This window comes from Haemorhous mexicanus, chromosome 17 (genome assembly GCF_027477595.1).
Source record: "Haemorhous mexicanus isolate bHaeMex1 chromosome 17, bHaeMex1.pri, whole genome shotgun sequence".
Classification (NCBI taxonomy): Eukaryota; Metazoa; Chordata; class Aves; order Passeriformes; family Fringillidae; genus Haemorhous; species Haemorhous mexicanus.
Genome location: NC_082357.1, coordinates 11608564 through 11623505, shown reverse-complemented (window position 1 = coordinate 11623505; position 14942 = coordinate 11608564). Strand labels below are relative to the sequence as shown.

General features: G+C 48.0%; 1 protein-coding gene across 2 annotated transcripts in view; it reads left to right on the top strand.

Moving 5' to 3' along the window:
• The first annotated feature begins 715 nt into the window (after positions 1–715).
• Positions 716–14942, top strand: part of INTS1 (integrator complex subunit 1) — a 28063-nt gene continuing 13836 nt past the window's right edge. Inside the window, exons 1-26 of one of the 2 annotated variants that reach the window (XM_059861992.1) lie at positions 716–884; positions 991–1281; positions 1843–2039; positions 2256–2393; positions 2990–3149; positions 3520–3625; positions 3890–4076; positions 4206–4351; positions 4648–4789; positions 5128–5304; positions 5550–5658; positions 6271–6391; positions 7043–7120; positions 7632–7789; positions 8952–9048; positions 9462–9553; positions 9876–9936; positions 10320–10517; positions 10795–10924; positions 11138–11317; positions 11409–11558; positions 12115–12294; positions 12483–12587; positions 13419–13586; positions 13904–14015; positions 14342–14500. In XM_059861992.1, the coding sequence (XP_059717975.1) occupies positions 827–884; positions 991–1281; positions 1843–2039; positions 2256–2393; positions 2990–3149; positions 3520–3625; positions 3890–4076; positions 4206–4351; positions 4648–4789; positions 5128–5304; positions 5550–5658; positions 6271–6391; positions 7043–7120; positions 7632–7789; positions 8952–9048; positions 9462–9553; positions 9876–9936; positions 10320–10517; positions 10795–10924; positions 11138–11317; positions 11409–11558; positions 12115–12294; positions 12483–12587; positions 13419–13586; positions 13904–14015; positions 14342–14500 (3700 nt within the window). In that variant the 5' untranslated portion in view covers positions 716–826. Of the gene's footprint in view, positions 885–990; positions 1282–1842; positions 2040–2255; positions 2394–2989; positions 3150–3519; positions 3626–3889; positions 4077–4205; positions 4352–4647; positions 4790–5127; positions 5305–5549; positions 5659–6270; positions 6392–7042; positions 7121–7631; positions 7790–8951; positions 9049–9461; positions 9554–9875; positions 9937–10319; positions 10518–10794; positions 10925–11137; positions 11318–11408; positions 11559–12114; positions 12295–12482; positions 12588–13418; positions 13587–13903; positions 14016–14338; positions 14501–14942 lie in introns of both variants that reach the window. The other variant, XM_059861991.1, reaches the window with a different exon arrangement.

Below are 14942 nucleotides of genomic sequence, written 5' to 3'. Positions count from 1 at the left end.
TCCTGGGAGCGTGATGTGGGGACAGAAGGGGTGGCATGGGGGAGAAGGGGTGGGCAGCCAGTTGCTGCTGTTTTAGTCCTTGACCTCGGTTCTCCTGACTCCATCACCCTGATTTCAGCTGCTCAGTTTTAGCCCCAATTCCAGCCCTACATCCACCCCTCCAACTTCGGGCACTACTTTCAGCTCCCCAATTTCAGCCCCTGATTTCAGCCTCCAATCCCACCTTCTCGATTCCCCTCTTTGATCCCAGATCCCCCAATCACAGAATCATTTAAGCTGGAAAAGACCTCCAAGATCAAGTCCAGCTGTGGACTAATCACTTTTTCACACACCATGGCGCTGAGTGCCACGTCCTGTCATTTCTTGAGCACCTCCAGGGACGGTGACTCCATCACCACCCTGGGCAGCCCATCCCAATATGTAATCCCCCTTTCCCTGAAGAAATTCCTCCTGATATCTGGTTTATCACGCCCTGGTGCTGCCTGAGACTATGTCCTCTGGTCGTGCTGCTAGCGGCATGGGAGAAGGAACGGATCAAGCACCAGAGAACATCTTTTCTTGAGAAGATGTTGACATATTCCGCATCTCGCAGCCTCTCTGACCTCGGGGCCCCCCGGAGCCCCCCGATCCCCCGGCGGTGCAGTTCTCCTCCCGCCCGCCAGACGGCGCTGCCCAGCGGGGCGGGCCGGGCCGGGCGGCGCCGCTGCGGCGGTTCCGGTTCCGTGTGGCCGCGGCCATCGGTCGGTCCCGGCTGTTGGTCCCCGGTGTCTGTCTGTCCGTCCCGGCTGCCGCTCAGTCCGTTCCTGGGCCGGTGCTCGGCGGCGCCATGAACCGGCCGAAGGCGGCGGCCGTGCGGCGGCCCAGCGCCGTGCCCAAGCCCTCCGGTGAGTCCCGCGGGGCCGGGCGGGCGCTGTGGCTCACTGTCGCTGGCTGTGGCTGTCGCTCACTGTCCCTCACTGTCGCTCACTGTCGCTGTGTCTCCCCTCGCAGCGCACCCGCCGCCCGGAGACTTCATCGCGCTGGGCTCCAAGGGGCAGAGCGGCGAGGGCAAGGCCGCCGTCACGCTGCTGAAGCCGGCGCCTCCCGGGCTGCCCTCGGAGCGCAAGCGGGACGCGGCCGCCGCCTTGGCGGGCCCGGCGGGGCTGCCCGGGCTGACCAAGCGGCCCAAGCTCTCCTCCACGCCGCCCCTCAGCGCCCTGGGACGCCTGGCAGAGGCGGCCGTGGCGGAGAAAAGAGCCATCTCGCCCTCCATCAAGGAGCCGTCTGTCATCCCCATCGAAGGTGAGGCCTCGCTGCGCTCCTGCCGTCCCACGGAAGCCTCGGGGGAAACTTCTCCTTTCTCTGGAGTCTCATCCCAGGAGTCGTTCTTGAAGCCCACACTGCAATTATGTGCTGTCCTAGAGGGTTTCCTTCCCTGGATATGGGGCTGAAGTCAAGGTTTTCTCTTCTGTTGGCACTGGGTTGTGTTCATTCTGTCTGACAGCTGTTCAGTAGCTGTATGTGAAATACTCCTTTGAGGAGATCTCAAAGTCTGGATTGTGGTATTTTATTCACGTACTTCTTTAGCACACTCTGGGTCTGGTTGTTGCCTTTTGAATTGTCATTCCATTTCTGATGTTGGATATATTTGCAGAGGAGTGTGCTAGCATGGAAAAACAATGAAGGGGCATTTTCAGTTGTGAAATAGATCTTTTAATGGCAATTGAGTAGGGAAAAGCTGTTGCAGGGGCTAAAAGTGAGCTGGTCTGTGCTTTGCTGTCCCTTGTGACTGGTCCTGCAGCACCTCAGGGTGGTCATTTGGCATGAGGGTAAATGCTGATGCCTGTGTGTTGGTGGTTGCAGTGGTCCCCACGGTGCTGCTGGATGAGATTGAGGCAGCAGAGGCAGAAGGCAACGATGACCGTATTGAGGGGGTGCTGTGTGGAGCTGTGAAGCAGCTGAAGATGAACAGAGCCAAACCTGACACCACTCTCTACCTGAGCCTTATGTACCTGGCAAAAATCAAACCCAACATATTTGCCACTGAAGGTGTTATCGAGGTGAGGACTCACAAAGTCACTGACGGATCATTCCTGCCAAACTGTGAGCAGAGTTGCACTTTCTCTGAGGCCAGAGCATGGTCTGCATGGCTTTGTAAATACCAGAGCTCTGTGGCTAGCTGCTGCAATTTGTATTTCTCTTTCTGCACCTTCCCTGCATGCTTTATCAATAGATGAATAGTTTGGTTATTTTATTATTTGTGGATGTTATTCCAGGCACTGTGCAGCCTACTCCGAAGGGATGCCTCCATCAATTTCAAAGCCAAAGGGAATAGTCTTGTGTCTGTCTTGGCATGCAACCTTCTCATGGCGGCCTATGAAGAGGATGAGAACTGGCCAGAGATCTTTGTCAAGGTTGGTGAACTGAGGGGGCTTCTGCTGGACTGGGCAGTCGTGGGCAGACTGGGTTGGGAAATGTGGATGTTTTGGAGTAGGAGAGCAGCACAGGATTTATTACAGCTGTAGGGAAGGGGGTGGCTAGTATTGTCTTGTCTGCTGTGGGAATGTAGCTGGAGGAGGCAGAAATTGGAGTCTGGGCCCATAATTTTAAAGAAAAATCTCCATGGGTTTCTGGAATTTAGCCTCCATTACCTTTTGCTGTCTTATCTCTGGTCTTTTCTGAGATATCTTTGAGAGTCTGTATTGATGTAAGTGTTGCAGAGACTCCTTGCTTTCTCTTTGGTATGTTGGGATTAAAATAGCTCATTAACTTAAAAAGCTAACCAGCTTCTATATTTTGATGGCAGAAGTTGTTGTAAAGTCTTTCTTGAGAAGGTGCCCAGTAGAGCTTGGGATGTGGTGGTCTCTATTTTTGCTCTTATGTGATCATCTAGTCTGGTTTTCATCCATGCACTGGTTAGGCTAGTTTCCTACTATATTGGAAATTCATAAAAACTCACAAATACTCCTTTGATTAACCCTGTGAAAATGGACTGTGCTCCCTGCTGCAGGTGTACATCGAGGACTCCCTTGGGGAGCGCATCTGGGTGGACAGCCCTCACTGCAAGACATTTGTGGATAACATCCAGACAGCTTTTAACACCAAGATGCCTCCTAAGACCATGCTCTTGCATGGAGAAGTTGGACGTAGTGGAGGGGACCTTAGTGCTGGTAAGAAGATATTTGGGAACCAGGAGCAAAGGTTTAGGGAGAGCATGGAACCTGCAGTGCTTACTGACTTGTGAGAAGTTTGATATTAGATGGATTCACATAGACCAGGCTTTGAGTTCCAGGCATTGCTTTTCTTCTTTCTGGGGCTTTCTCATGTCCGGGGGATGTTTGAAGGTAGTGAAAAATGGACCTGTATGGGATGCAGTGTGAGAGGCTGTGGTCCTGCTGAAAGGGATCCTTGAAAGAAGCTGAGCAAACCAGAGCACAAGTGATTGATCTCTAGGGAGAGGAGCTGTGTGCTGTGTGCAGTGATTGACCTCTAGGAAGAAGAGTTGTCTCATGGAATGTGCTGTGTCCTGGTCTCTCTTAGGGAGTAGCCCACACCCTTCCATGACAGAGGAGGAGGACAGCCAGAGTGAGCTGCTGATTGCAGAGGAGAAAATGAGCCCAGAGCAGGCAGGCCAGCTCATGCCCAGGTACAGTGCCTCTTCCCCTCCTTACACAGTCATGTGCAGGTGCATCTGTAGATGTGTCTGTGCTCACCCACCCTGCAGAGCTGTGGCAGGAAGCTCCTCTGTGCTCCTGTAGCATCTGCAGGGGGATGTTGATAAAGATAAAGCTGGTGCCAAGAGAAAAGAGGGGATTTTCTTGGTTTGCAAGTCCTACCACAAACAAGAAAGAGTGCTGATCTCCGGACTGGCTTTTGTGGAAATGAGTAAAGTTGAATTTGTGTGGCCCAGGTATGAAGACCTTGCAGAGAGTGTGGAGGAGTATGTGCTGGACATGCTGCGGGACCAGCTGAACCGGCGCCAGCCCATGGACAATGTCTCCAGGAACCTCCTGCGCCTGCTGACAGCAACCTGCGGCTACAAAGAGGTGCGCCAGATGGCTGTGCAGAGGCTGGAGATGTGGCTGCAGAACCCAAAGGTAAGGAGAGGAGCTGCTGAAGTACAGCCCTGGTCTGCAATCCAGCCAGGAGGGCTGCATGCTGTACTCCAGTTATGTTTCTGGGCTGTAATGGCGAGTGGCTGGAGTCTTTCTGCTCTTTTTCTGCAGTTGACCAAGCCAGCTCAGGACTTGCTGATGTCAGTGTGTATGAACTGTAACACACACAGCTCAGAGGACATGGAAGTTATCTCCAACCTGATCAAAATCCGTCTCAAGCCAAAAGTCCTTCTCAACCACTACATGCTGTGTGTCAGGTGAGTGACTGGGTCTGTGACAGGAAGGGAAGGCACTGTGGGAGACATGCCCAGGGACTTGACAGTCTCAATGTCTCTGCACAGTGGTTTTAAATACCAGCTTGGGACATGGAGTGTCTTGTGCTCATTTAAATGAATTTCATTGTCCTAGAAATCTTTCAGTAGTCCTTTGATATTATCCTTTGATATGCCCTGTTCTACCCTTTTCACTTTTGTGTGCTAAATACTTCAAGGAGAGACAAAGTGTCCAGCTGCAATGAAATGTCAATTCAGGTATCCCTCGTCTTCCCTTGCAGAGAGCTGCTGAATGCACACAGGGATAATCTGGGCACCACCATTAAGTTTGTGATTTTCAATGAACTATCAAATGCAAGAAATCCCAACAACATGCAGATCCTGTATACTGTGCTTCAGCACAGCTCAGAGCAAGCTCCAAAGGTAGGTGCAGTGTCTTGGATGACTGATGGTAACCCCAGACCCCACCTGACAGATTTAGTTGTTTTGAGGCTCAGGTGAGTCTTTTCACAGACAGCTGTCTGATATTTATCATACTATTTTGAAATTATATGATTATTCTTGGTAGGAATAAACATTAGTGGGCTTTTTCTAACTCCCACATTCTGGGTGATATTGCAGTTCCATGAGAGAAACATTGTTACAGCTCCCCAGGGGTCTGAAGGATGGGATACCTCCAGCATGGTTTCCTTCTGTCTCTTCATTTTGTGGATGCAGACCCATTACAGTGCCCTGACAGTTTTCTCTCTGTGTGGCCCCAGTACCTGGCAATGGTGTTCCAGGACCTGTTGACCACCAAGGACGATTACCTGCGAGCGTCACGGGCCCTGCTGAGAGAGATCATCAAGCAGACAAAGCATGAGATCAACTTCCAGGCCTTTTGCCTGGGTCTCATGCAGGAAAGGAAGGAGGCCCTGTATGCAGAGATGGAATTCAAGGTACCATTCCCAACCCTTGTGCTGCTGGAGGTGCCAGCAATGCTCTGAGCTCTTTTGTGTCTGCTTTCCTGGCCGTTCTTCCTTTTGCTCTTTGGTGTCTGAGTCACTATTTGTGTGTCTCATAGCAGCACTGCCATATCTCATTTCCAAACATCCACGTTCATCCTTTTTGATGACAAAACACTTCCAGAAGGCAGCGCTGGCTGTTGCTATTCAACTCTTTTTTTTTTCTTTTCTATTTTAAGGAGCGGTTTGTCATCCACATAACCGACCTGCTAGCTGTCTCCATGATGCTTGGTATCACAGCCCAGGTGAAGGAGGCTGGAATTGCTTGGGACAAAGGAGAGAAAAAGAGTAAGCAGAAGCACCTAGGTTCCCTCTGAGGATGAGCATTTTAGTAGATATCTGCCACTGATGTTGGGAGAACATCTGCTAGGGTTGGGAGCCTGCTGTCATCCTGGGGCTGACAGAGATTGGGGATGTGGCATTTGCATTGCCAGTGCATCTTGGATCTATGGAAGCAGTGGCTGAGAGGCTGGGGAGAGGGAGCTGTGGGTGGAGGGGCCTCAGGCCTGAAGGGGCAGCTGTAAGGATTAAGGGGCTGGGAAGGCAGGCCTTTGGTGTGGCACTAACGTGACTGCCCATGTGCCTTCTTCTCACAAAACTAATCCATTTGTGCTTTGTGTTGGGGGTTTTGCTGCAGCACGTGTCAGAAAGCAAAGAACATGTTCTGTCAGAGCTGGGGGACTCAAGTCCTTCTCATATTCTCCTCTGGCTCCCCTTCTCTAGGGGAAGGTGTCCTTGCCTGTGGTGCAGGAATTGGAACAAAATGATCTTTAAGGTTCCTTCCAACTCAAACCATTCTGTGATTTGCTGTTGATGCCTCAGAGTCCTGTTTACTGTCTTGAAACCACCACACTTTTGATGAGGCCCATGTGTGTATTTTGTGCCCTGACTGTTTTTCAGACCTGGAAGTGCTGCGCTCTTTCCAGAACCAGATTGCTGCTATCCAGCGTGATGCTGTCTGGTGGCTCCATACAGTTGTTCCATCTATCAGCAAGCTGGCTCCAAAGGACTATGTGCACTGGTGAGAGTCAGCCTTGTCATGTCTGTGCATAGCCAGTCCCTTCCCCAACACTGATATATTATGAAAAGCCAGGTATACACCAGGATTTGGTTAGATTTCTCTCCCATTTTCAGACAGGGAGCAGAAACAGTTTTAGCAGGGACTGTCTCCCTCTCTGAAACTTCTTCAGATGCATTCTCGTACCAGAAATATATGATAGTGGAAAATATTTCTGATTTATATTACTCAGGTCCACTCCATAGGGGATTTTTAGCTATCTGACCGAACAAATTCCCTTTGGACTCCTTGTTGTTTTTTTGTTTGACATCCTTTTTAAGACTCTGTGGCTGAGGGCTCCATAGATCATTCTGTCTTCTGGAGGACAGGTGGTATCCTGGGGTCTTGACACACACAAGGCATTACTGAGGCAATTCAAGCCAGAATTAATAGTAAGCAACACAGGTTACTGGAAGTATAAAAGTCCAGAGCCCATATTGATTGCATAGTCCTCTCTGTTCTGAATCATGTTGTTACTGTTGGTAGACTCACTTATCTGAGGGGGCTCCTTCATGTGCACGTTGGGAAGCTTTAGCAGGATTTGAGGGAGACTGGGCTGTTGTATGTATTCTTAAGCCTCACAGATGGTGTTTACTGTCCTCTTCATCTCTACAGCCTCCACAAGGTGCTCTTCACAGAACAGCCAGAAACCTACTATAAATGGGACAACTGGCCCCCTGAGAGTGACCGCAAGTGAGTGCGTGCCCCTCCTGTGGTGGGTGCAGGTGGGGAGCTGCTCCAGCTGGAGGCAGAGGAATGGCTGTTTTCTGGTGATCCTTATATAGCTCTGTGTTAGAAAGGCTTGGAACTGTGCTCAGATTTTCTTCATCTGTTACACTGCCATAAAACTGGAGGGTGTTGTTCCACTCTCCATCTGTTCTTCTTCCTCCTTCATTCCTGTTCCCTGTGCCAAGCCGTTCTGTATCTTGACACTGTAGTTGTAAGGAGAGCAGGCCCACAGTGTGTGGGTAACTGGGGTAATGTTAGGGAGCTCAGACTCAAGGTGGCTGAACCATAGAGGTACTAGGCACTGCAAATGATACTCAGATAATAATTTGTTTCAAATAGTTGCATTTGGAGCTGGAGATCAGGGAAAGAAGCTGTGATGTATCTTCTGCTCAGATACGTTGTAAGGTCTGTGGAGGGTTCCAGAAGCCCTCACACTGCTGTCCAAGGTGTGATGGATGTCTCGTGTCTCCTGCAGCTTCTTCCTTCGGCTGTGCTCCGAGGTGCCCATCCTGGAGGACACGCTGATGCGCATCCTGGTGATCGGGCTGTCGCGGGACCTGCCCCTGGGCCCCGCCGATGCCATGGAGCTCGCCGACCACTTGGTGAAGAGGGCTGCAGCTGTGCAAGCAGATGGTGAGGCTGCACAAGCTCCCACCAGCAAGTGCTGGCTTCTGTCTCTACGTCCTCCTATTGCCACCCAGGGCTGAGACAGCTCCTACCACCTACCAAAGAGCCTTTGCATCACTTAAAGCATATTTTAGTCGTGATGGCTAAACATTTGGCTCAAAGCCAGCTGTGCTGCTGTTGCTTTCTCACTAGAGAAGCTTCTTATTTTTTCTTACTGTTTCTCTCTGTTACTAATCTTGTATTGTGGAGTGTTTGGGAAATTATTGGTTGTGTGGAGAATGAAGGACTGTGAACAACCACCCAGAGTTTTGAGTCAGCATATTTAAATTCAATTTAGTCCTTTGTACATACTGTAAAATGAAATTTATAGGCTATGCAAAAATGGAAGGATTGGAAGTTAAATTAATTAACCAATTGTGTGCTCTTTTCAAGTCCATTATTGGGACACTTACAGAATAGCAGTTACAAAAGCAATCTTTACTCTTACTCCTTTTATGAATTCATTTAGCATTTGTCTAAATTCCTGCATTGCTGGTAAATACATCCATTCAGCTGAGCTGTATGTGTTTGTGGCAGAATTGAGGGTGTTGTCAGAGTTTGCTTCTTAAGCATCTTACATGCTCTTAGTGCTGACTGGTTAATGGCAAAGAGTCCTTGTAGAAGGATCTAGACTTTGCTTGCTTTGTTGCTGTTCAGTATCCTCTCAAAATGTGTCCAGCTTCTCATATAGGATTTTAAATCCTGCACCATTTCATATATTGGAAGACTCAGAATTAGAGTGAAAACTTGCAGCAAAGTTGAAATGCATTTCTAGTTCTTCTGAGCCCCAAAAGTTTTGAGCAGATTGTTGCTTACCTGAAGGAGTGTATCCAAGTTCTGAAAAAGTTACAAGTATCATATTGGATGCATTTGGGAAACAAAGTACCCTTAAGAATTTAAACCAGATTGCTACTGAAAAGCTCCATATCCTTATATATTGACTTAAAGGATTTTTTAAGTGTTGTTGCTCTTTAAGTGTTGATTTTTAGTTTTTGTAATATCACAAGAGCAAGCCCACAATAACATAGTTGCTTGAAGTAAAATTTTTTTATACTGTGCTGCTTTTCTTGAAGGACTTTGAGGCAGGTAGACAGGTCAATAACTTGTTCAGTCTTTTCTTCTCCTCCAGATGTTGAGGTCCTGAGGGTAGAAAGAATCCAGCTGATCGATGCAGTCTTAAATCTGTGCACTTATCACCATCCAGAGAATATCCAGCTACCTCCAGGGTAAGACTTATCACATAGATAATCTTGCTGTGATCTAGCTCACTTTCACCTTGTGACTAACATTCCAGCTCACAGATTTTAAGATGCTTTTCTGTATTAAAATTTGTAGTAACAGAATGACAAGGATTTTCAGGGTCATGTTCAGGTGGATATTTCTCTAGGGCAATCAAGACCCGAGTCATGGAATGTACTTTGGTCTGCAAGCACTGACCTTTCTGCCCTAGAAATCTTCAGCCGAATCCTGCTTTCCCTCCTGAAAGGATTTTTATGTGGGTGTGGGTGTCTTTTTGTTGGGAAGAGCACTGAACTGTCATGACTGAATCTAAACAGTGCATGATTAAGGAGAAAAGAAGACTTGAGATGGGCTTAAGGAAGCAAACTTGACCACTTATCTCTATTGATGGCTTTTGCAGGTACCAGCCTCCAAATCTAGCTATTTCTACTCTCTACTGGAAAGCTTGGCCTCTCCTGCTAGTAGTGGCTGCATTCAATCCTGAAAATATTGGTGAGTTTGGACATTTCTCAGGATGCCAGTTCTGCTGCAAAAATTGGCTAAAGTGCTTTCTACAGAAGTCTGGTTGCTTGTGTGCAAGGCCTGTGCTGGGTTGGTGAGGTAACTGCACTTAAATAACTGTGTATCCCCTGTGGGTGAAAAATGTGTGCAGCTGGGATTTGGACTAGCATGTGGCTGGAGTTGCCTTGTTTGTGCTCTGAGTGTTAGGAGCTGTTCTCAAGTAAGCTTGTGTTTCCCCACCTTGCAATGTGTTAGAGTATATTTAAAAACTCTATTTTTTTCCTGTATTCCTTACTGTTCTTCTCTGTTGCAGGTCTGGCTGCATGGGAGGAGTACCCCTCTCTAAAGATGCTCATGGAAATGGTCATGACCAAGTTAGTATGATTAAATCCCTATGTATATCAAACAGACCACTGAAAACACACATTTCTGAATTAAGTTTGTGGCATGCAACTCCTTCCTTTCCAGTGGGACTTGTGTAAAATCAACTGGCATCAACACTGCAGTTGGAGTGGGAAAAGTGCCTTCCCTCGACAAGAATATTATAAGCAAGGGATTAAAGCTGAGAAAAAGGGGGAGGGGGATGACTGCTGTGCCTTGCTGAGAAGGTCTCAGTCTCCTGGCTCCACTGAGAAACTACTTGGTTTTTTCTACGTTGTCTGTCAGAGCTGAGGTTCTCTGTTCTTTCTGACTGTGGTTCTTGAATTTTGAATAGAACAAGATAAGAATTTCCTTTTTTTAAAACTTATTTTCTCAGTAATTATTCCTATCCTCAATGTACCTTGACGGATGAGGAGACACGCACAGAGATGATTAATCGTGAACTTCAAATCTCCCAGAGAGAAAAACAGGAGATTCTTGCATTTGAGGGTCATCTGGCAGCTGCATCCACAAAACAAACAATTACAGAAAGCAGCAGCCTGTTGCTGTCCCAGCTGACAAGTCTGGACCCTCAGTAAGTAGTCTTCTGCATTCTACTATCATTATGAAATCCTAGTTAACAAGTCAGGAAACCCTGCTTCTCCACAGGGTGGTTGATGTGGGGAAGAAGAACCCTGTGGTGTGGTAGCCCATGGGATCACATAATCATAGAATGGTTTTGGTTGGAAGATCATCTGGTTCCAGCCTGCCTGCCACCTTCCTATAAACCCCTCATGCACTGCAGGACTGAGTGATCCTCCTCACATCAGAGTAGAGGTCTGTCAGCCTGTAACTTGCTGTTTCTGTGACAGGGGCCCCCCTCGCAGACCTCCACCACATGTCCTGGAGCAGGTGAAAAGCCTGAACCAGTCTCTTCGCTTGGGCCACCTTCTGTGTCGCAGTCGCCACCCTGACTTTCTTCTCAACATCATCCAAAGACAGGTGAGCTGTGGTGGGACTGGATCCTTTGCCTCTGAAACTTGAGCAGAGTGAGAGGCAAAAGGAAGCTAAGTGAGATTCAGGGGAAGGTGGTTTGCTGATCAGGAATTAACTGATCAGTGTGCTGCTCTGATCTATGTTCTATGTTCTGTGATCTGTGTTCTAACTGATCTATGATCTATGTTCTGCTGACCGTGTTACTCTCATCCTTCCCAGGCCTCATCGCAGTCAATGCCATGGCTGGCAGATCTGGTTCAGTCCAGTGAGGGCTCCTTGGATGTCCTGCCTGTGCAGTGTCTTTGTGAGTTCCTGCTTCATGATGCTGCTGATGAATCGACCTCAGGTGAAGAAGAAGAGGAGGGTGAGAGTAAGGACCAGCGTGCCAAGAAACGCCAGGTGAGCATTCTCTTGGGAATCCTTTCTGTTACCTACTTTCTGTGCATCCCAGATTTGATTTCACTGGACAGACCAACTTATCACTCCACAGAGACAACAGAAACAAAGGCAGTTGCTTGGACGCTTGCAAGACTTGCTGTTGGGACCCAAAGCAGATGAACAGACAACCTGTGAGGTGCTTGACTACTTCCTGCGGCGCCTGAGCTCCTCCCAGGTGGCTTCCAGGGTCCTGGCCATGAAGGTGAGCAGAATGAAAATCGTCTTGACTATGGTCTGTCTGAAGCCCAGGACAGAGCCCTAGGTTATCTTGAGTCCAGAGCAAGGACAGTGAAATTGTTCCATGTCACCCTCCTTCAGTGACTTGTCTCAATCTCCAGACCCCATCAAATACACTTCTGCTCCCTGCTGCTCAGAGGTTATTGTTCAACAGCTAAGTTGTACTGAAGATAGAGCTGGATTTTACTGTGTTTCCTGTGGAGTTCAGGTGTAGGCTCAGGAGATTGTGTGCCATGTGGAGTAATTGGCAGAGGCTGTTGTTTGTGAGTGAGTGCCTGGTTCTCTGGAGCATAGACAAGGCAAAGAGAATTGCAGGAAGCCTCACAAAGATCATGCTCAGACTGAAACTTCAAGCAGGGTATCTGTCAAGAAAACGCATTATATGAGATGAAACCTATTGTGTGCTGTATTTGGGTCCTTCTGTGATGTTTGAAGCATGTTTCTGTTAAATTCACTAGTATGAAGCTAGCAGTCCAGCTGCGGCTTCATATGCAACAGCTGTATGTGTGTGACTTGTGCAGGGCCTGTCCTTGGTGCTGTCAGAAGGAGGGATGCGTGATGGGGAGGAGAAGGATCACCCCATGGAAGAAGACTCTGGTGATTCTGAGCTGCTGCAGGGATATCAGTGGCTGCTGAGAGACCTCCCAAGGCTGCCACTCTTTGACAGTGTGAGAGCCACAACAGCTCTGGCCTTGCAGCAGGTGGGTGGAAGCAGCTGAAGGAAGCAGTGTCAGGGTTGTTCTCTTTCTAGTAGTGCTGAAACAGATCTAAACAAACTGGATCTGGCTGTGATATTGTTAATGTTTATGTGCTTGCAGAAGAATTTTGCTTATGCTGGTGCTTGTTTTCATTAAATCCTGATTTCTAATGAAAGGAGTTCTCATTCCAGGCCATCCACATGGAGACAGATCCTCAGACCATCAGTGCTTACCTGGTGTACCTCTCCCAGCACGCCCCAGTGGAGGAACAGGGACAGCACAACGACCTTGCTCTGGTGAGAGGAGGGATTGTTTGGGGACACATGGCATGTCCCAGGACAGGGGTAGGCATGGGACTTGCTATACCACCAGGATGAGTTCTAGGGAGTGTGTTACTCTGAGAACTGCATGTTTGTGTCTGTGCATGGGTTGAAAGGCAAACCTGTGTCTTTGGTTTTATAATGAAATGGTAATCAGAGCAATAAGCTCTGGTGCAGCAGCCCATCAGCTGGAATGGGGAATGCAAGAATGGCTAGTGTTTTGATGGAAATCCCACCACCTGGCAATGTTTCATAAATAAGCAGGTGCTAAACCTGCAGTCATATATGTTTGGGGAGAGAATGGGAAGTCAGGACTTCAGTGGTGGGATATGTACTCCCCTATAACCAATACTAGAGTTCTGGGTTGATTTGTTTGTGTGAGTTTTTTTCTTTTTAGAAAAGCTTTTGGTGATATTTTTTTTATTATGATTTTTTTCTTTTTTCTCCCTGGGTACTTTTTTTGTTGCTTTTAAGACTCATGTGGTGATATTGCCTCTGTTTGGATACACAGAGGAGATTGAATGATAAGTGTCAGGAGATCTTTTTCTTCAGAGTCAAGCTATGTAAAGACTTATTTTGTAATGGGGGTGCATCAGAATGCATCTGTGCTCCACTGGGACACTGTAAGATGAATGCAAAGCAGCAGCCTTTTCCCTCCTGTGTCAGTTCTACTCTTGACTCCACAAGCTGATCTCCAGAGTGGTGTGTACTGGGCTGATGATGGGAGCTGGAGAACATGGTGCAGTGAAACAGTGGGACCTGGCTGTGCTTTGCAGTGAAGACCTCCCGGATGTTTTCTCCCTGCAGGATGTCGCCCGACTGATCGTGGAGCGCTCCACCATCATGTCCCACCTGTTCTCCAAGCTGTCCTACAGTGCTGAGTCAGATGCAGTGCTCGTGGCTCTGCTCTCCATCTTCTCCCGCTACATCAAGCGCATGCGGCAGAGCAAGGAGGGCGAGGAGGTGTACAGCTGGGTGAGTGCCTCCTGCCTTGCCCCAGCAGCTCACAGACACTGGGCAGGCTAACAGAACAGAAGCCCTTAATGGATTACTCAATTTGAATAAACCAAGTCCAGCTCAAGAATTCCCTGATCTGAAAATAATTGGATTGTGACATACTATCAGAGCCAAGCCTATGTGTTTGTAGAATGTCTTTTTAACTTTTCCCCAGTTATCTTTTGTGGCCACTGTTGGAGATGATGGGAACTATGGTCTGACTAAATTTGTCCATTCTCATGTTTTCCTTCCTTTCCCCACCTTTGCTCACCCTGTCTTATCCTGCCTTTTTCCAGTCAGAGTCCCAGGATCAGGTGTTCCTTCGCTGGACTAGTGGGGAAACAGCCACCATGCACATCCTTGTGGTCCATGCCATGGTTATTCTCCTGACACTGGGGCCACCTCAAGGTCAGTGAAGTATGCTCAGATTATTTTGGGGGGTAACGGTCAATACAGAATGGCTTTTCTCTATCTGCTGTCTCCTAACAGGTCAGACTGGTGTTAATCCTATCCACAGGCTTGACCCTTGCAGTACATGTTTGTAGCTGTAAGATTTATCAGAATATTGCTGCAAAGAGTGAAGGATTTGCAGGTTGATTTATTTTTCTTTTTGTTTTCTGCAGACAGCAGGAAATGCCAAAACAATGGTGTGTTCTGGTGTATTGATAGAGAGGGGCAGGGCATTCTAGATGCTTGTGAACATGGGAAATAATTTTTTATCCACTCTTAAGCAGGGGATGGTGATTTTTACACCTTACTGGATATATGGTTCCCTGAGAAAAAGCCCCTTCCTACTGCTTTTCTGGTTGACACCTCGGAGGAGGCCCTGCTGCTCCCCGACTGGCTGAAGCTGCGGATGATCCGCTCCGAGGTCCCACGGCTCGTGGATGCAGGTGAGCCTGTGCCATGTCTGTTGGTGTTTCAAACCCTGCTGAAAGGAAGGGGAGAGGCTTCCTTGCTCAAGTGTGCCCAGCCATCCTATTTGGATGCCTTTGGATGTAGCCATCTGTCACTATTACTTTTAAAGTAGGGGATTGAGTCTGAATGGATATTCCCCTTTCTGTGTATTTTAAAGGAATGGGAGACTCTGAATTGAGGTCCCATCTCTTTTACAACAATTCAGATGGAACTAAGCTATGCAATCACCAGACAACAGGCACAGCACTGTGGAAAGCTGTGCCTAAAGGATGTAAGCTAAACCTCTGGTTGTTCTGGTCCTTGTACCACTCATCAGTGCTCTCTTTCTTCTTGGTATTCAGAGCTTTCATCCCATTTTACTAATTAAATGACAGCTGTCTATAGCCAGTGATTGAATTATTCAATAATTCCTGCCTG